Source organism: Schistocerca gregaria, chromosome X (genome assembly GCF_023897955.1).
Source record: "Schistocerca gregaria isolate iqSchGreg1 chromosome X, iqSchGreg1.2, whole genome shotgun sequence".
Lineage (NCBI taxonomy): Eukaryota > Metazoa > Arthropoda > Insecta > Orthoptera > Acrididae > Schistocerca > Schistocerca gregaria.
The window spans coordinates 204,945,102-204,967,659 of NC_064931.1; the positions used below are offsets into that span (position 1 = coordinate 204,945,102).

The 22,558-nt window shown below is 45.9% G+C and overlaps 1 protein-coding gene across 2 annotated transcripts in view; it reads left to right on the forward strand.

Moving 5' to 3' along the window:
• LOC126298901 (uncharacterized) overlaps window positions 1–22,558 on the forward strand; it is an 85,448-nt gene that overhangs the window by 47,350 nt on the left and 15,540 nt on the right. For both annotated transcript variants that reach the window (XM_049990440.1, XM_049990439.1), the window contains exon 5: window positions 14,366–14,574. In XM_049990440.1, the coding sequence (XP_049846397.1) occupies window positions 14,366–14,574 (209 nt within the window). The remainder of the gene's footprint in view (window positions 1–14,365; window positions 14,575–22,558) is intronic.

Sequence of the window (22,558 nt, forward strand, 5' to 3'; positions counted from 1 at the left end):
TTTCGAGCCTTATTCACCGAATTTACTTACACGGAAACTTTCACTGTCGATTGTGTTGTCGTCAGCAATAGTCCTTGTAGTGTTGATTAGTGTTTCACCTTTAGTTACAGCCAAACCCACACAGACTGTACTCCATCGTCCCATCTGCCTGAAAATATCAGTTTCTCAGCGGATTTCTTAAAGCATTGCCACCCAACTAACTGTGTTACTTTTCGTCCTCTTATTTCGGATTATGATAGAGCGTGAAGTCTATTAATCATAAAACTAAATTTTGTGGACTTTTATTGCTGAGATTTCGCATCAAGCGATAAACTCGAAAGAAATTAATTAGTATCCCTCTGTTCCTATTCTTCTTCTTTCACCCTTTAGTTTCATCCTGGTAATATTCCGTACTTCCTTCCAAAATCTGAAGATGTATTATCGCTACCACAAACCTCTGGAATACATAGTTCAAAAATCTCTCAAATAATGTGTAGTAAAGACTTGCAAGGAAAACTCGTTTCTCAGAAATCATGTGTTCCACAATCAAAATTTAATCTGTTAATTACTTGCTACTACTACTACTACTACTACTACTACACAGTGTTCATCACAGACATTCTGAGATCATTTATGTTACAACAGGTGGCACATCTACATAACTACCCTGAAATTCAGAGTTTCGTGCTTGGCAAAGTGTTCATCGAACTACCTTCAGTGTGTTTATCTATCGTGCCAATCTCGCATAGCACGCGGGAGAAACGAACACTTAGTTTTTCGTGCGAGGTCTAATTTCTCTTACTTTATTGCCACAATCATTTTACCCTTTTTAGGTGGACCAACAAATAAATTTTAACATACGGAAGAGAAAGTTGGTGATAGACATTTCGAGGAAACATCTCTCAGCAATTAAAGACCCTTGTTTTAGTGACTGCCACCACAACAGGCGTACCGTATCCGTGACCCTATCCCCTATTTCGCGATGATGAAATGCGAGCGCCCTTCTTTGAACATTTTCGATGTTAACCGTCAGCACTGTCTGGTATGGATCGCATATCGTACGGCAGTACTCCAGAACAGGACGGACGGGCGTAGTGTACGCAGTCCGTTTGGTAGATCTGTTAAATCTTCCAAGTCTTCTGTCACTAAAACGCAGTCTGATTTGCCTTCCCAACATCATTTTCTGTCTGATTGTTTCAGTTTAAGTTGCGGGTTATCGTAATCCCTAGGCATTTACTTGACAGACAATAATTTTTTTGTGATCTATCGTGTAGCCTGATTTCACTGTCTTCTTTTAGTACTCATGTGGATGACGTCACACTTTTTGTAGTGTGTCCCACTGACCCTAAACCACAGCCATTTGCGACTTCAATGCTGTCAAGTTAGATGTCACTGGAGAGCACGGTCGAGGGCTGCTGTATTTTCTGATGACAGCTATTTCTTCTTTGATGTCGGTTGTGGCCGTATCTTAGTTAAGAGTAGGCCAGTTATTTTTCAATCTACTGGCTTTCGGGTCATACCCATGCAGCAATCTCAACAGTTAAGTCAATTACGACGATTGGAATGCAGGGGCAACAAAATATCCAGTTCGCGAGTGGAGAAAATCTCCGGCTAGATCAGGAATCAAACCAGGGCCTCTTCGCTCACCAATCTGAAGCGCTGACCATGCGTCTACGGAGACGGACAAGTAAGTCACCAGCGCGCTAGACACACTGGACGTACACTCTAAGTTATGGTTTGGAATGCGATTTCGTATGACAGCGGAAGCACTCTGGTTATATCCCACGTCATCGGAATGAAAATTTGTACACCACTCTGATGATTCGAGCTGCTGTGCTTCCGTTCATAAACAACCTTCCAGGACGTGTTTACCAACAGGATAACACTCCTTCACATACCGCTCTTGTAACCCAACATGCTCTACAGTTTGTCGGCATGTTGCCTGGGCTTCCTCGATCACCAGATACGTCTCCAGTCGAGCATATATGGGACTTCATCGGACGTCTTTAGCGTTATCCATAAACTGCATTAAAGGGCCCTGTATTGAACAAGTGCAATAGGCATTTAAATCAGTCGCACAAATTGACATTTATACGCTGTTGTTATAAAGCCCATGTATGAGTGTTATTAAAAGTTCCAACGGAACACTGACTCCTTTTGCCGTTCATAGAATGTTTTGTTCACCAAATTCTCCACCATGATATGATTAACTTATACTCTTCTCCCCCCCCCCCTTCCCCACCCCTTAACCTCCTTTAGAAATAAAAGTCGTGTCATAGATTGCAGATTGGTGTGGACAGTTTCATTCACGTAAATGTTGTCGTAGGCGAAGCAAACTATTCGTTCGCCGAGGACGATGGAGGAAGTGAAATGTTGCCTGTTAAACCATACGAATCTTTCTTTCCCACACACATGCCTCAGACGTGGAAAGTCAGATGCACATTTTAATTACTAACAAAAAATGGCTCTGAGCACTGAGACTTAACATCGTAGGCTATCAGTCCCCTAGACTTCGAAATACTTAAACCTAACTAACCTAAGGACATCACACACATCCGTGCCCGAGGCAGGATTCGAACCTGCGACCGTAACGGTCGCGCGGCTCCAGATTGAAGCGCCTAGAACTGCTCGGCCACACGGGCCGGCTAATTGCAAACATGAGTTACAATAAAATCCAAAACATCTTAAAGAATCCATGACCTACTCCTGTATGGAATTTTTTTCCTACATATTTCTTGAACTGCTAAACTTCACTGTACTACCAAGAAGACATTTAATATCCAGTAAAGTTGTTGAACACGTGTGCATATGCATCTGAATCCTTTGCGATACTGCAAAGCCAGTGCATTTTAAGAGTCTTTACTTTTTGCATTTATCATAGTGTTTCTGAAAAGTGTGTATATTGCATTAAAAATGTCAACACTCTGTGAAACGGCTACAGCTGACTTCCTTCTTTTTGTTGTCACTACCCAAATTGGTGCTCAGTCCAAAAACACTTTGTCCAAAGGATGTTAAAACCCTAAATCTGGTTCCGGTGTCGGACGTAAGATATTAACTTCCCGTTGGAGATAGCTATATGTATTAGTATGTGAAACGCAAAAGCTGACAGCTAAATTAGGTATTTCATTGTTCCCGCTAGGCGGCCGAATGAATTTAGGAAAATTACAGGGACCCTGAATCAGGATATTTGAATGTTCTGCAAAGCAGGACATTAGGTGTGTAAATATTTACATTAAGTTAGTGCCTATATAGCGTGGTTTCCTGGAATAGCTATTAATTTTAAAGAATAACTTCAAAGCTGGCCGAAGTGGCCGAACAGTTCTGGCGCTTCAGTCTGGAACCACGCGACCGCTACCGTCGCAGGTTAGAATCATGCCTCGGGCATGGATGTGTGTGATGTCCTTAGGTTGGTTAGGTTTAAGTAGTTCTAAGTCTAGGGGACTGATGACCTCAGATGTTAAGTCCCATAGTACTTACAGCCATTGAACATACACTGATCAGTCAGAACATTATGACCACCGACCTATTATCGATATAAACCCGTCCTGGCGATAGCAGCGTCACCTGGCGACGAATGACTGCTAGTCAGACACAGGCATGGCACATGTACACTACTGGCGATTAAAATTGCTACACCAAGAAGAAATGCAGATGATAAACGGGTATTCATTGGACAAATATATTATACTAGAACTGACATTTGATTAAATTTTCACGCAATTTGGCTGCATAGATCCAGAGAAATCAGTACCCAGAACAACGACCTCTTACCGTAATAACGGCCTTGATCACGCCTAGGCATTGCGTCACACAGAGCTTGGATGGCGTGTACAAATACAGCTGCCCATGCAGCTTCAACACGATACCACAGTTCATCAAGAGCAGTGACTGGCGTATTGTGACGAGCCAGTTGCTCGGCCACCATTGACCAGAAGTTTTCAGTTGGTGAGAGATCTAGAGAATGTGCTGCCCAGGGCAGCAGTCGAACATTTTCTGTATCGAGAAAGGCCCGTACAGGATCTGCAACATGCGGTCGTGCATTTCCTGCTGAAATGCCCCGGGTTGTAACACATCTGAAATGTAACGTCCCCTGTTCAAAGTGCCGTCAGTACGAACAAGAGGTAACGATCCGTTACAGCCATGCGGATAAGATGCCTGTCATCTCGACTGCTAGTGATACGTGGCCATTGGGATCCAGCACAGCGTTCCGTAAAACCCTCCTGAACCCACCGATTCCATATTCTGCTAACAGTCTGTGGCTCTCGACCACCGTGAGCAGCAATGTCGCGATACGATAAACCGCTCTCGCGATAGGCTACAATCCGGCCTTTATCAAAGTCGGAAACGTGATGGTGCGCATTTCTCCTCCTTAAACGAGATCACAACGACGATTCACCAGGCAACGCTGGTCAACTGCTGTTTGTGTATGAAAAATCGATTGGAAACTTTCCCCATGTCAGCACGTTGTAGGTGTCGGCACCGGCGCCAACCTTGTGTGAATACTCTGAAAAGCTAATCATTTGCATATTTTAGAATATTTTCTCCTGTCCGTTATATTTCGCGTCTGTATCACGTCATCTTCGTGGTGTAGCAATTTTAATGGCCAGTATTGTGTAAGTGAGCGTGCTATCCGTGTGTAGGATGGGGAAGGCGCGAGATCTGAGTTCGACCGGGGGCAATTTGTGACGGCTCGGAGACTCGGCACGAGCCTTTCGGAGACTGCATGACTTCTCGGGTGTTACAGAAGCGTTGTGGTAGGCGTCTTCAACACGTGGCGAAACAAAGGTGATACCACGTCCCAGCATCGTGGGGTTGGTCGGCCGCCGTTCATTACAGATTTCGGACGTCGTAGTTTGGGCAGACTGGTAAAGCAGGACAGGCGGTGAATTGTGGTGGAACTAACATCAGACTTCAGTGCTGGGCAGAGTACGTGTGTGTCTGAACATACAATGCACCAACACTCCTAACGACGAGCCTCCACAGCCGACGACCCATGCATACACCAATGTTAACACTACGACATCGGCAACGATGACTGAAATGGAAAAGTAACCATCGGCAATGGAGACCGCAGCTCTGGTCTAGTGGCTAGCGGTGCTGCCTCTGGATCACGGGGTCCCAGGTTCGATGCCTGGTTGGGTTGGAAATTTTTCTCTGCCCGGGGACTGGGTGTTCTTGTTGTCCTCATCATTTCATCATCATTATTCTTCACAGTGGCTAGATTGGACTGTGAAAAAAAATTAGACTGTGTAAAAACTGGGGCATTGTACGGGCGCTTATGACCGCGCAGTTGAGCGCCCCACAAACCACATATAATCATCACTGGTAGTGGACGTTGCTGCAGTGGCAGAGCGTTGCATGGTCTAATGAATCCCAATATCTTCATCATCCCGATGGGACGGAAAGAATCCGTCATCAGGGGGAAAAAGCTCCTTGATACCTCTACTGCAGGAAGCAGACAAGCAGGCGGCGGCTCCGTTATGCTGTGGGGAACATTCACGTGTTCTCCATGGAGCCAGTGGAGCTTGCACAAGGCACAGTTACGGCCATGGAGTATCATACACTGTTGGCAGACCACGTACCCCATTTCACGATGATCATTTTTCCCGGCGTCAGTGGCATTGTTCAACAAGGTAATGCGCCATGTCAGGGGGACAGTGTGATAGTGTTTCGAGGAACACAGTGGCGAGTTCCTATTGACGTTCTGGCTCCCAACTCGCCAGATCTGAACCCGATCACACATATGTTGGATGCGATTGTAAGTGGTGTCAGAGCTTATCGCCCCCGTCCCCGCAATTTATGGGAATTAGGTGATTTGCGGGGGCAGATGTGGTGCAATCTCCCTCCAGCGACCTGCCAATGTCTCATTGTTTCCATGTCACAATGCGTCGCCGCTGTTATCTGTGCCAAAGGTGGACGTACAGGTTATTAGGTAGACGGTCACAATCTTCTGGCTGATTAGTGTATTAGTCCGGTATTATGGATAATCTATCCATGAATGTAGAGCGGTCGATTTGACAGTGGAATGGAAAAGAAAATTAGCAATGGTGCAAGTGTCTCCCGTCATGCACCAATTGGTAACTTGCGAAGTATGTATGTAGATGTATATTAGACCACTTAACTGCAACTGTAGTAATACTTTTTTGAATGCCTTAATATTTCTTCGGCCTCAGGCGACAAGGATCCGAAACACTTACCGAAGGAGTTGGTAGCACGGATGTTTTAGATCTGATCCCCGTTGTAGAGGCGCTACACGTACTACAAAATTCCGTCATCAGCTCAGTCTTAAATTTCTTTCCCATCTCAAACATTTGCTTTGTTGTTGCTAATAAGTATGGCTTCAAACCGTTGCCAGTAGGCGCAGGAGGCAAAGTTTACTCGTCATTAATTCTGAAAATAAATTTACGCGAATTTTTCACAATTTACAAGAGTTAAATTGTTTTTAACTATACCAATTTTGTAAAATTCATACCAGGTTTCCTTGTTAAGTGATGTTTTTCTGTAGAAGGCAACCTCGCAGCGAACGATCTAAATGTGGTGAACATTCTTTCCTGTTTAGAGTTGAAACTTATTGAGAAAAAGATCACTGTGGCTTGGTTCAAATGGCTCTGAGCACTATGGGACTTAACATGTGAGGTCATCAGTCCCCTAGAACTTAGAACTAATTAAACCTAACTAACCAAAGGACATCACACACATCCATGCCCGACGCAGGATTCGAACCTGCGACCGTAGTCATTGTGGCTTGCCAGCCACCTAATGTTACTAATGCAGTCGACATCTAGGCTTACGGGCTGCGTTAGGTCTCTCACGCTAGTCACATGTCTCAAGACAAGTAGTAGCTTGGTCAGCTGTACCATTTGGTGTCCAACATGTTTAGTATCTCTTAGAAGACTAAACCTACCATTTTGCTTCATTCTTATTTGTAAGTAATCGCGCAACTTGAACTTTTTACGCATGGATTTTTTATTTTAATTTCCATTCGTAATTCTAAAGCAATAGCATTCAGAAGTTCCGTTATTTGTTGAAAATTATGGTTACAATAGCTGTCGTTTAGCGAGGCGGGTGATTTCTTAAGTCTTCCGTGACATTTTACAGAGCTGATAGAGACCTGCCGTCTACCTCCAACTACACGAACACGTGGAACACTATTTTTCTTTCTTATTTATTCCGATTTTCATGCGAATAAAGCTCTTTTGCGACAGCCACACGTAGGGATTCTTGGACCGTAGTTCTTGTAAGATTCCGTCGGCACGTGCGCGGTGGCATTGATTGGACGAAATTGAATACAGGCGCAGACGGCTGCTTCTCGGCAAGAACGACGCCGAGAGATGCCTTTGTGCTTGACCTTAGGAAGCATCGAGCTTCCACGTGTTGCTTCCCACAAAGGCTGTCAACGAGATAAAAATCAAAACGGCGAGAGGAAACTACGCCAGAAAACTTCTGAATTATACAGTCCTCCTTATAGCGAGCATAGTATCCACATTTACGTGAAAGTTCTAATGGCAAATATTTCGTGGAGTATATTCAATTAAAGTTTCAATGTTCTCTTCAAGCAAAACTATTTTTTTTCTTTTGTGTTTACTTTCACTGACATTCACAGATCTAGCAACTTCGGTCAAAAGTTTCGTAATCCGATTTGTGGCTTATGATGCATTAAACATACAAACACTATGATAAAAATGGCTCAAGTGGCTTTGAGCACTATGGGACTTAACATCTGAGGTCATCAGTCCCCTAGAACTTAGAACTACTTAAACCTAACTGACCTAAGGACATCACACACATCCATGCCCGAGGCAGGATTCGAACCTGCGACCGTAGCGGTCGCGCGGTTCCAGATTAAAGCGCCTAGAACCGCTTGGCCACAGCCGCGGGCAAACACTAAAATAACGTGAAGTATTAGCATGCTGGTAATTCACTAGTATTGTATGCATTACTACTTAATCGACATTAAGGACACAAATTGCAACGTACTGGTAGAAGAGAGCAAAATTAACAGATAGTTGTACTCTGTGCTGATAAAGGGGGGAGTATGACATACTCCAATTACCTTTAAAGCGTTTCCAAAATTTCCGCACTTTTTACGGGGCGAGCTCTGGCATTCGATCCAAGAGGAAGGTAAAAATCACGTAACCGACTACAGTACACACTGTGTGCGTGTTTTCTCAACTGAAGCAAAGACACGCTGCTGTCCTAAGGTACTTCACAGATGTGAAGATGTTTCTCCTCTTGGAAGAAAGCAATTATGTTGTAATTTGGAAACGTAAGGACAAACAACCTGTCGAGCACGTTTACTTAGTTACAGAAAATTATACGAAAGACCACCTACTTGGTAATGGTACGGAAAACGTTCATACCATTCATTTCACGTGTTATGGTGGGGAGTGATAAAAACTTTATTCGATCGTTTTGTAGGTCTTACGACAATTTAGTACCAACGGTACGTAAAAACTTATGACAAAATGGTAAAATGGCTCTGAGCACTATGGGACTTAACATCTGAGGTCATCAGTCCCCCAGAACTTAGAACTACTTAAAACTAACCAACCTAAGGACATCACACGCATCCATGCCCGAGGTAGGATTCGAACCTGCGACCGTAGCGGTCGTGCGGTTCCAGACTGAAGCGCCTAGAACAGCTCGGCCACAGCGGCAGGCAGATTTGTGACACAGGTGGTGTGGCAGTGGTATATGTTCGAGAACTTGGCCTTCAACCACAAACACACAGATGTATAACTGCTGTCAGTCAGTTCTCAGAGAAAATAACATCTCCCTAACAAAGAGTGTAATGCTGGGTCTAATGCTCCCTGAGCAGTATCGTCTCGCAGGTAGCGTATCCGTTTTAAACTCGCGACATACCAAATAAACTGAATAAGATGTGCACTTGTCTCTGTCGACATGGGACTACCTCTTTCTCATACGCCGCGCGCGTCTATTGTACTTCCCCCACCATTTGCGATTATGGGCATACGAAATAGATTCTAACCCCCACCTAGGGCGATCTCAAATCGTTCATGTGTTGAGGTCCTTCCTACACGCATATCTGTAGAAAAAATTTTCTACGTTTCAAAGCACTTTTATAAGTTTCAAAGCTCTCTTTCTAAGACCATGGCGACCTGAACTCATTTGAATTCACGGAATAATGGGTAATGGCGCTGGATTTCAGAGTACCAAAAAATAAAAATCAAAAATTTCGTATGGAGTAAGACTTCCTATTCCAGAAGTGCTGTAAATATAATAAAAATAAGAACAAGGTAAACTGGTTCACAGTCGATATAGGGTGCTTAATATCATTTCTCAGTACTGTCATACGGCCTCCAGCAGGACGATTCGTGCGAAGGCAATGTGCTGGTCAAACGAATCTTTAGATTGACAGCTTATATTTTATACCTACAAAAAATGTGAGAAAATGATCACAAAATGGAGAAATATGCCTTCATTATTTGCCACTCGAAGGTGCATCATCAAATGAAGCGACGAACTGAGTTACCTACACCATGTTTCCTAACGGCACGAACATAATCCGGGAAATTTACTTTGTTCGCAACGAATGTGACGATTTCTTGCTGAAACCAGTTGCATAAAATTAGATAACTGGAACTATAGAAAGGTTTGTACTCATTAGTTTAGATCTTGCAGAATATTTTGTGCCCTCCTGTGAATCACATATCGCGAACATTCACTCTGCCATTCGTATGTCTTCACTCTCCGCTGTCAGCCTATACTTCAGTATATTGGCATCAGCTGTACAAGGGTTTCTCTAATCGCTCTTTGATTGAGGAACTGCAGTGCCAATTGTTGTAATTACCGAAATATAAAATTCATTTTAATATCACCTGAGAGTAGAGGATCGTTCAGCTTCGCTGCATCTTTGACCCATTAATCGTGCAATCAACGAGAAAGTTCTCAGTTTCTTGAACTGACTGTATTTAGCTAAGAGCTATCTGACTACTACAGCAGCAAAATTTTCACGGTAGCGCATATTTAAGAATTTTAAATTGAATAGTGAATAGCGCTGTGTCGTGGAGCAACTTAGAGTTTGAATTAGTTTTGAGTAATTTTCTATTTGGAGAAGTATGGTTTCTGCTTAGTTCTGCGGTGTAATCGAAAACAATTGATTTAATATTTACGGCCGTTGAATACGGCGCACCGCTGTCGCGGGGCAGTCTGGTCTGCTCCGAGTACATTTGCAGTTGTATGGTTGGTTTAGCTTTCAAGTGGACTTCAAATGTCCGTCCGCCGGCCCCCTGCCCCCGTTCATTATATGACCAAAAAAAAATGGCTCTAAGCACTATCGGACTTAACATCTGAGATCATCAGTCCCCTATACTTCGACCTACTTAAACCTAACTAACCTAAGGACACCACACACATCAATGCCCGAGGCAGGATTCGAACCTGTGTCCGTTCCAGACTGGAGCGCCTAGCACCGCTTGGCCACACGTCCGGCTAATACACTCCTGGAAATGGAAAAAAGAACACATTGACACCGGTGTGTCAGACACCATACTAGCTCCGGACACTGCGAGAGGGCTGTACAAGCAATGATCACACGCACGGCACAGCGGACAAACCAGGAACCGCGGTGTTGGCCGTCGAATGGCGCTAGCTGCGCAGCATTTGTGCACCGCCGCCGTCAGTGTCAGCCAGTTTCCGTAGCATACGGAACTCCATCGCAGTCTTTAACACTGGTAGCATGCCGCGACAGCGTGGACGTGAACCGTATGTGCAGTTGACGGACTTTGAGCGAGGGCGTATAGTGGGCATGCGGGAGGCCGGGTGGACGTACCGCCGAATTGCTCAACACGTGGGGCGTGAGGTCTCCACAGTACATCGATGTTGTCGCCAGTGGTCGGCGGAAGGTGCACGTTCCCGTCGACCGGACCGCAGCGACGCACGGATGCACGCCAAGACCGTAGGATCCTACGCAGTGCCGTAGGGGACCGCACCGCCACTTTCCAGCAAATTAGGGACACTGTTGCTCCTGGGGTATCGGCGAGGACCATTCGCAACCGTCTCCATGAAGCTGGGCTACGGTCCCGCACCCCGTTAGGCCGTTTTCCGCTCACGCCCCAACATCGTGCAGCCCGCCTCCAGTGGTGTCGCGACAGGCGTGAATGGAGGGACGAATGGAGACGTGTCGTCTTCAGCAATGAGAGTCGCTTCTGCCTTGGTGCCAATGATGGTCGTATGCGTGTTTGGCGCCGTGCAGGTGAGCGCCACAATCAGGACTGCATACGACCGAGGCACACAGGGCCAACACCCGGCATCATGGTGTGGGGAGCGATCTCCTACACTGGCCATACACCTCTGGTGATCGTCGAGGGGACACTGAATAGTGCACGGTACATCCAAATCGTCATCGAACCCATCGTTCTACCATTTTTAGACCGGCAAGGGAACTTGCTGTTCCAACAGGACAATGCACGTCCGCATGTATCCCGTGCCACCCAACGTGCTCTAGAAGGTGTAAGTCAACTACCCTGGCCAGCAAGATCTCCCGATCTGTCCCCCATTGAGCATGTTTGGGACTGGATGAAGCGTCGTCTCACGCGGTTTGCACGTCCAGCACGAACGCTAGTCCAACTGAGGCGCCAGGTGGAAATGGCATGGCAAGCCGTTCCACAGGACTACATCCAGCATCTCTACGATCGTCTCCATGGGAGAATAGCAGCCTGCATTGCTGCGAAATGTGGATATACACTGTACTAGTGCCGACATTGTGCATGCTCTGTTGCCTGTGTCTATGTGCCTGTGGTTCTGTCAGTGTGATCATGTGATGTATCTGACCCCAGGAATGTGTCAATAAAGTTTCCCCTTCCTGGGACAATGAATTCATGGTGTTCTTATTTCAATTTCCAGGAGTGTAGTTCAAATCCGCAATAGCTGTTCATTGTTTTTTTCCCAAAATTCTTAATTTAATATGTGAAATCTTATGGGACTCAACTGCTAAGCTCATCAGTCCCTACACACTGCTTAACCTATATTATCCTAAGGACAAACGCACACACCCATGCCCGAGGGAGGACTCGAACCTCCGCCGGCACCAGCCGCACAGTCCATGACTGCAGCTCCACAGACCGCTCGGCTAAACACGCGCGGCAAAGTTCTTAATTAGGTAAAAGTTCTTTAGCTATGGTTGCCCGACCTATAAGGTAATTTGTGTTTCATGGAATAGTTAACATCTAGCTTAAAACATCTCCCAGTTCATTCTTTTCATCATTTTCGTGGCGCTCTCCCGTGATTTAAACTTGTCTATTCGAGCAGTTATTCCTTGTATACGTTCAGCATCCGCGGTTATCTATTGGTACGGGTCTCGTGCACTGGAACAATATTCAGAGAGGAGCCGCAGTAACACTTTGATGACAATGTCCTTATTTAACTTGCAATATTTTTTCCAGTATCATACGAACGAAAAAAATTCTGCCGCATGATTTCATACTGTTGAGTGTATCCGATCAACCCAGTTCATATCTCCTCAAATTTATACCAAGAAGAGACTTACTGGGAGTTTAAAACTGTGTGCCGGACCCGGGCTGGAACTCATTACACCAACGTATCTGCAAGACTGACAAATGATACTGTAGCTTTTCCGTTTTGTGTAGTGCAGAATTTTATATTTCTGAACATTTAAAACAAATCGCCAATCCCAGTATAACTTTGAAATATTATAAAGAGCTGTATAATTTGTGAAAGATATGAGGTGAGTATTGTCTGCTAGGTCATTAATATAAGATATTAACAGTAAGCATCCCAAAATACACTACTGGCCATTAAGATTGCTACACCACGAAGATGACATGCTACAGACGCGATATTTAACCGACTGGAAGAAGATGCTGTCATACGTAAATGATTAGCTTTTCAGAGCATTCACACAAGGTTGGCGCCGGTGGCGACACCTACAACGTGCTGACACGAGGAAAGTTTCCAACCGATTTCTCATACACAAACAGCAGTTGACCGGCGTTGCCTGGTGAAACGTTGTTTTGATGCCTCGTGTAAGCAGGAGAAATGCGTACCATCACGTTTCCGACGTTGATAAAGGTCGGGTTGTAGCCTACCGCGATTTCGGTTTATCGTATCGCAACATTGCTGCTCGCGTTGGTCGAGATCCAACGACTGCTAGAATAATATGGAATCGGTGGCTTCAGGAGGGTAATACGGAACGCCGTGCTGGATCCCAACGGCCTCGTATCACTAGCAGTCGAAATGACAGGCATCTTATCCGCATGGCTGTAACGGATCGTACAGCCACGTCTTGATTCCTGAGTCAACAGGTGGGGACGTTTGCAAGGCAACCATCTGCACGAACAGTTAGACGACGTTTGCAGCCGCTCGGAGACCATGGCTGCGGTTACCCTTGACGCTGCATCACAGACAGGAGCGCCTGCGATGGTGTACTCAACGACGAACCTGGGTGCACGAATGGCAAAACGTCATTTTTTCAGATGAATCCAGGTTCTTTTTACAGAATCATGATGGTCGCATCCGTGTTTGGCGACGTAGCGGTGAACGCACATTGGAAACGTGTATTCGTCATCGCCATACTGGCGTATCACCCGTCGTGATGGTATGGGGTGCCATTGGTTACACATGTCACCTCTTGTTCGTACTGACGGCACATTGAACAGTGGACGTCACATTTCAGATGTGGTAGGGCCAGTGGCTCTACCCTTCATTCAATCCCTGCGAAACCCCACATTTCAGCAGGATAATGCACGACCGCATGTTGCAGGTCCTGTACGGGCCTTTCTAGATACAGAGAATGTTCGACTTCTATCCTGGCCAGCACATTCTCCCAGATCTTTCACGAATTGAAAACGCCTGGTCAATGGTGGCCGAGCAACTGGCTCGTCATAATACCCCAGTCACTACTCTTGATGAACTGTGGTATCGTGTTGAAGCTGCATGAGCAGCTGTACCTGTACACGCCATCCATGCTCTCTTTGGCTCAATGCCCAGGCGTATCAAGACCGTTATTACGGCCAGAGGTGGTTGTTCTTGGTACTAATTTCTCAGGATCTATGCACCAAAATTGCGTGAAAATTTAATCAAATGTCAGTTCTAGTATAATATATTTGTCCAATGAATACCCGTTTATCATCTGTATTTCTTCTTGGTGTAGCAATTTTAATGGCCAATATTGTACTTCCCTGGCGCATGACTGAAGTTACTTACTCATCTTTCTATGATTCTCCATCAAAGATGTGCTACGTACTCGCTACTAAGAAATTCTTATGTCACAACTTCAACTTGATCCCACTGACGAACATACTTCAGTTAATAAGCGTTCGTCTGGTACAATTTCTGAGTAACAAAAAGCGCTATATGACCAAATATTTGTGGGGTGTCTTTGCAACGACAGGTTGATGTGTTGCAGACACGACGTCGCCGTCACAGATGCTGCTATTCAACGGACTGTACGTCTGGGGCCGCTGGGCTGTGCCCTTCAGCCGCGTGGCCGAGCCGCAGCCGTTCCACAAGAAAGGCTCTGCTGAGGTGTCTGCTACTATGGTCAGCGCTGCCGGCTCCATACGGGTAGCCAACCTGACGGATCTCGACGCCGTTGCGGTGGAGTTTCCATATGAGGTACTGTACGTCGGCACCGAATATGCACTCGTTAGAGATGTCAGCAGTCATGAATCTTCACACCTGTTACACATTCACAACTTCACTGTTTAATCTTATTCACTGACCGAAAAAAAAATCACAAAACCAAGGAGGAGCGGCGCGACACAAACGAAAGTTGAAAGGCTTGTCTCTAAATCTGAAAGATGTGTGTTAAAATTTTGCTCCAGCCGCGGAAGAGTGGAGCTACTAGCGTTACTATGAGGATCAAATCAGGTTTCCTTTAAATTTACTCTGTAACGGTAGTGGGAGTTAATTTAATTTGAGATTGGACACGGTGAGTTGACATTGTATTGTATTGCATTGTATGTTAACCGGAGACCTCGAAACGACGGAGAGGCTCCATCCCCGCCGCAGCCGTAGTTATCCACAACCCCACGACGACTACCGCAGTCCACTTCACCCCTCCGCCGCCCCACACCGAACCCAGGGTTATTGTGCGGTTCGGCTCCCGGTGGACCCCCCCCCCCCCCCTCCAGGGAACGTCTCATACCAGACAAGTGTAACCCCTATGTTTGCATGGTAGAGTAATGATGGTGTGCGCGTAGGTGGAGAACTTGTATGCGCAGCAATCGCCGACATAGCGTAACTGAGGCGGAATAAGGGGAACCAGCCCGCATTCACCGAGGCAGATGGAAAACCGCCTAAAAACCATCCACAGACTGACCGGTTCACCGGACTTCGACACAAATCCGCCGGACGGATTCGTGCCGGGGACCGGCGCTTCTTCCCGCCCGGAAAGCCGTGCGTTAGACCGCACTGCCAACCGGGCGGGCGAGTTGGCATTAGTCAAGAAAAAGCGACAATGACGCAATTATCATACTGAGTTTGAACTACGTCATGATATAGGGCGACTACAAGCAGGATGTTTGTAGCAAAGTGCTGCTGCGTCAACTAGAGCAGGATTTCACACGGCCAGCATTTGCATCAGCACTTTTCTGAATAATGAACAGATTTACTGTGGCAAAGGGCTGAATGTCATCAGTATGTGAAACCACGGGGAACCGTGGTGCAGCTCGGAGGGTCTCTGAATCTTTAGCCTCATTCCATTTACCTTTCGTAGCCATTGACTGTGAATCCCCATGATTTCCAGCGTCTCTGACGGCGCTCCTTCCAAATGGGGGCCCCCTTCAGAAAGGGGTGCACGCGCCTTAGGTGACTGTTCATACCTCCGGTCACACCTCCCGAACACCTGACAGAGGGACCAATCGGCAATTTGGGAAGATAGCAGCTCAGACTTCGCAAGAATGCAGCCACTGCACAAAACTGCTGTCAGAGACGGTCACGAGAATGTAGGGTCGCAAGATCGGACTCGGCCGGCCACGTGGTACTACAGAGAGGGAAGACCTCAGTGTTCGACGTATGGGTCTCGCGCATTTCACTGCATCTGCAGCAGCAATTTTCATCAGCCCCCCGCCCCCCTCTCCGCTGGGGCTCACTGCTCTTTGGCGGGTTCGTGCTTGGCCACCACAAGGCCTCTGCTTTTGTAGCATCTTTTCCCTTCCATGCTGCATGTCTGTCCTCTTCCTGTTCTGTTTCCGCTGCCTTGGGGAACACGCCTGGGTTGTTTCTGGAAACGAATTCCTCATTTTAGGTAGTCAGTATCAGAATACTCTCTACTGTTTTTTATTCTTTTCATCTTTCTCCTCCACCTCCACCTTCTCCTGTCCTTCCTCCGTTTGAGGTTCCACTTTTTCTTCGTCTTCACTGTGCGCTCCTGAAGGCCAGCCCACGCGTCTGACGTGTAAAAGGTGACTGGGTAACGCGTAATTCCCAGGCCTGGGTCGACAGGTAGAGCTCTCATGCACCCCCTGGTATAGATCAGGCCCAGGGAAGGGTGACTGCCTGAGGTGCTACCTTCCCAAGTTGCCGACTGGTCCCTCTGTCAGGTGTTCGGGAGGTGTGACCTGAGCTGTTAACAATCGCCTAAGGCAAGCCTTTCTGAAGGGGGGGGGGGGGGGGGGGCGCAGTTGGAAGGAGCGCCATCAGAGTCGCTGGCAATCATGAGGATTTTCTCACAATGAGCCAATCTTCTTTTCTCTGTCAGCGGCTACGAAACGTAAATGGAATGAGGCTAACGATTCAAAGACCCTCCCAGCTATACCACAGTTCCTCGTGGTTTCACATACTGATATGTCAGCCCTTTGTCACGGTAAATCCATTTATTATTCAGAAAAGTGTTGATGCAGTTGCTGGCCCTGTGAAATCCTGCTCTGGTTTACGCCGTAGCACTTTGCTTTTGGAAACTACTTCTGATTCTAAAGCACAATTTCATGCAGCTTCGCTCCTCCGTGCCTATCCTGTTCGTGTCGAGGCCCATCAAAGGCTGAATTCTTCATGTAGTGTTATCTACGCTAGGCTGATCGATGGTCTGACCGAGGTAGAAATCTAAACGTACCTCTCTGATTAGGGTGTCATTGCAGTACATTGGGTGTCACCTTAGTGCCCACAAACGCTCTCTCACTTTTGATAGTGTGGTTCTTCCATCAAAGATCAAAGCATGTTATGAAGTTAACGCATTCAGACCGTTTATACTGAATCCGATGCACTGCTACCAGTGTCATCGTTACAGCCAGTCGAGCCAACTGCAATGGCGACCCTGCCGCCTCCTCCCGCAACTGTCCAGTGTATCTCGATGAGCGGGCTGTCCAGGATATCCGGATGAAGGAAAAAGTGCCTTACCCGGTCGCTCGCAAGTTGTTGGCTAGTCGGAAACTTTGCATTCTACCGTCTGGCTCCTACAGTACTGTCCTTGCTACATTTCGCTCCATGAAGGATATGACCACGCAGACATGCGACCTCAAATTTAGCACCGTGGTTGTGAAACCGTCCAACGTCACGGTAGTGTCCCCATCTCCTACTCCAGCTGTGTAACGCGCTACAAAACTTTCGCCTCTAGGGACAAAGTCGCCAGCTACACAATTGGTAGGCGGAAAGAACAGAGGGAATAGTCCGGTGAAGACTTCTACGTCCCTCCAGGCAGGCAGCCAGCCAGCCAGCCAACCAACCAACATCTGTGTCTTCCTCTGCAAACCAGAAAAGCTCGAAGTAGTCAAAGGCAAACGGTCTTTTCCTGCGCAGAGTCGAAGATCCTCTTCGATGGTGTCTCTAAGTGATACCCTCGTTTGGCCGACCTCCATGTCTGGTGCCCACCGTTACCAGGTTTTCTGCCCTCGACTCCGCTGGCCGACAGAAGGAGAATGTCGACGCTTCTGTAGATATAATGGAGCAGTATCCTCCTCCATCTGTGCTCTGTAGCAGCGGGTATTCGAAGGGTGGCACTCGGCAGCAGCCAAGGTTACACCCCTTCATTTTTTCCTCGTCATGACTCTCCTCCAATGGAACGTTTGCGGTCTTCGATCCAACAAAAAGGATTTACGGCTACTCTTAAAATCGCAGCGTCCACGTGCTGCCTCCCTTCAGGGAGCTCTCGCATTTCTTCCCAGTCCGTTTTGGCCTTCCCCTGAGGACGGCTTCCTTCTTATGGGGAAGTTATGCTGCTCATACTGTATGACATTCTTAGTCCTCTTACCTCGGCCCGCTAGTGCTTACATTCCCTCCCATGATCTCTGTGTTGCCGTCTGTCGGTAAGTGGTGTCACTTTGGGACCACCACTGGTCCTCCCTTCATGAAATAATCTCCGGGTTATTAAGCCTCTCCCATCAGTCTGGTAGACCTCTTCTCGGCCCTCTCGCCTTGAGATCATTTTAGCTGGGTTGCGCAACGCGCGGGCTGTCGACCGCGTTTTACTTTTTGTCTGTCCTAGCAGTATGGCGAAGGCCATTTAATTTTTAGTACATGACCTCAGTTTCTCTATGGCGTGTTTTATAGACCTTTTTCTGCGTCGCTGTTTTTAGTTGTCTTCTCTTCCGTCGATTAGGATAATCGTTTTTAACTCCTTTGTCGTAGTGTTCTACAGTCCTGATGTAGGCGCGTATGACCCTAGTTGTTTTTGCTCCCTAAAACAAAACAATGACAGCTCAGTCAGACGCCTCGTAACGTGCATTTCACTAACCCCAAACCACTTCCATTTGCGATTTAAGTGATGCCAAGCGGGAGCTCATTGGATGGTAGGGAGGAAGTATTTTGCGTTTTCTCATGACAGCTGATTCCCCTGTGCCAGTGACGGCCGTTTGTTGGTTAGGAGGTGGCCAGTTCAGATCCTGCAACCATCGTGTCTGCATGCCTGAGCCCCCATCTCGTGGTCGTGCGGTAGCGTTCTCGCTTCCCACGCCCGGGTTCCCGGGTTCGATTCCCGGCGGGGTCAGGGATTTTCTCAGCCTCGTGACGGCTGGGTGTTGTGTGATGTCCTTAGGTTAGTTAGGTTTAAGTAGTTCTAAGTTCTAGGGGACTGATGAACTAAGATGTTAAGTCCCATAGTGCTCAGAGCCATTTTGCATGCCTGACACTGTGGACCAACACCTAGAGTTAGGGTGTGGGGTGCAATTTCGTATGGCAGCAGGAACACTCTCGTAGTTATCCCATTTGTTCGTCCGTCTAGTGGTTTCATCTGTTGTACTGCCGTTCACGAACGGCATTTTGGAAATTCGTGGTAAGGTCTTATGGGCCAAACTGCTGAGGTCATCGGTCCCTAAGCTTACACACTACTTAATCTAACTTAAACTAACTTACGCTAAGGACGACACCCATGCCGACGCCCGAGGGAGGACTCGAACCTCCGACGGGGAAAGCCGTGACAAGACTCCCTAAGACCGCTCGGCTACCCCGTGACGAACGGAATTCCAGAAGGTGTTATCCAACAGGATAATGCTCACACACGTACCGCTGTTGTGACCAAACATGATATACAGTGTGTCGACATGTTGCCGCCTTGGCTTGCTCGATCACCAGATCAGTCTCCAATCGAGCACATATGGGACATAATCAGACTCCCGTGTCATCCACAACCAGCATTGACCGGCCAAGGCGTGGAACCCCCTCCCACAAATTGACATCCGGCACCTGTACAACGCAACACGTGTGCGCCTGCATGTTCACATTCAACGTTCTGGTGATTAAACCGGTTATTAATGTACCAATATTTCATATTTTCAATTACTTTTGACGTGCTAACAGTAACCTGTTGTCTTGCAATGTTAATCACTTACATATGTTGCTTAGATAAATGTATTCTCGAAATTTCATTACAGCACATTTTTTGGAATTTCGATTTTTTTCCCGCTCGTGTGTTACAAAGGTCACCAATAATAGTTCGCTAGATAATGTACGAGGGCTGATCAACAAAGATTAAGACTGATTTTCTTCTGTAGCCGCTGTAATAGTTTCCTAACTGCACCATGAATATTGGAAAAGATCGGGTTTTTATGTATGTCCATAGGCCGCAGCATCCTCGTATCGATAGGTTGGTAGTAATGCTTTATTTTGCAGGCACTCTTTGAATTTCGCATGTAAGGCTAGGGAGGTGACGCTAGAGGAACAGTACGACCCAAAAACTGTGTTCGTTTAAACTATGCAGCCACTGAAACTTACGAAAATCTAAAGCAAGCGTACGGTTAAGTAGTACTACCCCGTGCAATAGTTTTTCGGTAGTTCAAGGACTTCAAAGAAAGCTGGCCTGTCGTCGTTAAGCAAGGTGAACCTGGTGTTTCGGCTTCTGCTCTGACAGAAATCACTATCATGCCGTGATTGTCTTTAAGGATCGGTGGATAACATTACGTAACCTCAATGATGTGTTAAGAATTCATATGGCTGTGTCTTTACGATTATGTCTTATCTCCATATGACCCATGTTCGTGTTAGTTGGGTGCCACGTCTGTGGACTCCCGAACAAAAAGATGAGCGAATGGAGAAAAGCCCTGAGGTGCTGCGTCTCTCTCTGGAAACGGTTATCATTGATGACGTGTCATAGTTGCGTCATTATGATCCTGATGGGAAACGAGCGCAGTAAGGAAATCGCCAGGTTCTCAATCACTAAGAAAGGTGAGAGTTGTTCCGCCTGAATGGAAAACGATGATCACCTTTTTTGACTGTCACGGAATGATGTATCATCATGCAGTTCCCTCTCATACTAGGTATCAGTATTGGCTAGACTGATGGACCACATTGCAAGAAAAGGATCAGAGCTCTCTCGGACTGGAAGGCGACTTCATGTTGACAATGCGCGGTCGGGTGTAGTTAGTTTTTGGCTCAATACGTTATTACCTGAGTACCGCATCCGCCTTATAGATCCGATCTAGAGCCCTGTGATTTTTTTATTCTTATCACTAAAGGCAAAGCTTCGGGGCTTCCGATCTGAAAACTCAGCAGTGCTAAAGAAAAGTGAGGCGATTCTCTAGGACCTGTAGTCGAGGAGTGGCAGAGACTTTTTATAAAGTGCGTTCAAATCACTCTTTGTTGATCAGCCTTTGTAAAACATTCTATGTAAACTGATTCTTCGGTCGCTTCTAGGTAGAACCAAATCCAAATTATTTCTCCAGTATTGATTTATTTTAATCGGTTATCAGCTTACAAGGCTATCATCATAATTAGACCATCGTGAAAATAAGTTAAAATATTCGTGAAAAAATATGGAAGAAAGGTTACATAGCAAGAGAGAGATACGAAGACAAGAGTAAATGTCTTGGACAGTGAAATGCCAATCTAATTACAAATGTTGAACATTAAATAACTATAAAGGGAATAAACCAGTAGACATTCACACTGAAGTCGAAAAACAATGCCTGTAATTTAAAGTAAATTGACAATCCCAATAAAATATTAGTACGTGACAAGACCACTGACAAACAGGTAGAAGAGAGCTCACTTACGTAATGTGACGCAGAAACAGAGTAAAAGATAGAATAGACGACTGTAACAATATACGGAGTGCACAATCAATCAGAATAAATACATATAGGGGAAAAAACCGAGAAAGTGGATGGAACATTTAGTGTGGAAAGTACTGCAAAAACGTGAAAATCAACTGAAGGTTAGAAAAGGGGAAGTATTCAGCGGTGTTGGGTCTTTTAATATTAAATCTGGATTGTGGGGCTGCTGTTTATTGAATCTGTGGTGTCACGTGTTGGCAGCTATTTTTCAGTAGACTTGACACGTACTAATTTTATTTTATTGATACCGTTAATTTAAATTTTTAATAGATACTGTTTTTCGAGTTTAGTGATTTTCTATGTTGCGTTACCTTTATGTTTATGTAATGTTCAACTTAATATTTTTAATTACATTTCCGCTTCACTGTCGGACATTTACTGTGTTCGTGGTTCACTGTTGACGTGTAACATCTTTGTCGGTGTTGTTCACGAGTATCACACCATCTCAGACGCGAACAGTTAGTCTGATGATAATCTTGTAAGCCGAAAAACAGTTAATAAAATAAATTCATACTGTAGAACAGCGACAATATTACGATTTTCATTTAAGATTTTACGGTTAGTATTTGTACAAGGACCGAATATCACATCTGCCAAACATCACAGTGAATATGTTCAGTTTCTTTCGTGACCGTGGCAATTACAAGAGTCCACTGATAACTGCGTTTTGAGAATACAATTTCGTATTTTTAGAAGTGTGCTATAATACATGCACATTTAAGAACTACGAACGTGGTTGCAAGTAGTTGAGGCACCAAACCTAGTAAGTGGCCCTCCACATTTGCCAGTTGAAACACCTCTACTGAGTGACAAAGTGAAGCCTCCAGAGTATCTGGGTCGAACTGGGGGACTGGAAATATTTTACTTGTGGGAAATGTTTGCCCATTGTATTCATTTGCGTGTTGCTGTAAGTGGATAAACTGGCTGCGAGACAGTCATGTCTGTATTACCAGCAAATCAGATATTGAGGCTGTGTTACACAGCGTAGTCTTCAGTTATTTTGTCGTTTACGATAGACAATAATTCGTCTCTCCCATGTTGTATTCTTTCTGAAAATAATAGGCAGTAGTTGTGTATGGTATTGAGCGTACAGTTTCGTCTCAAATACGAATCTGCGG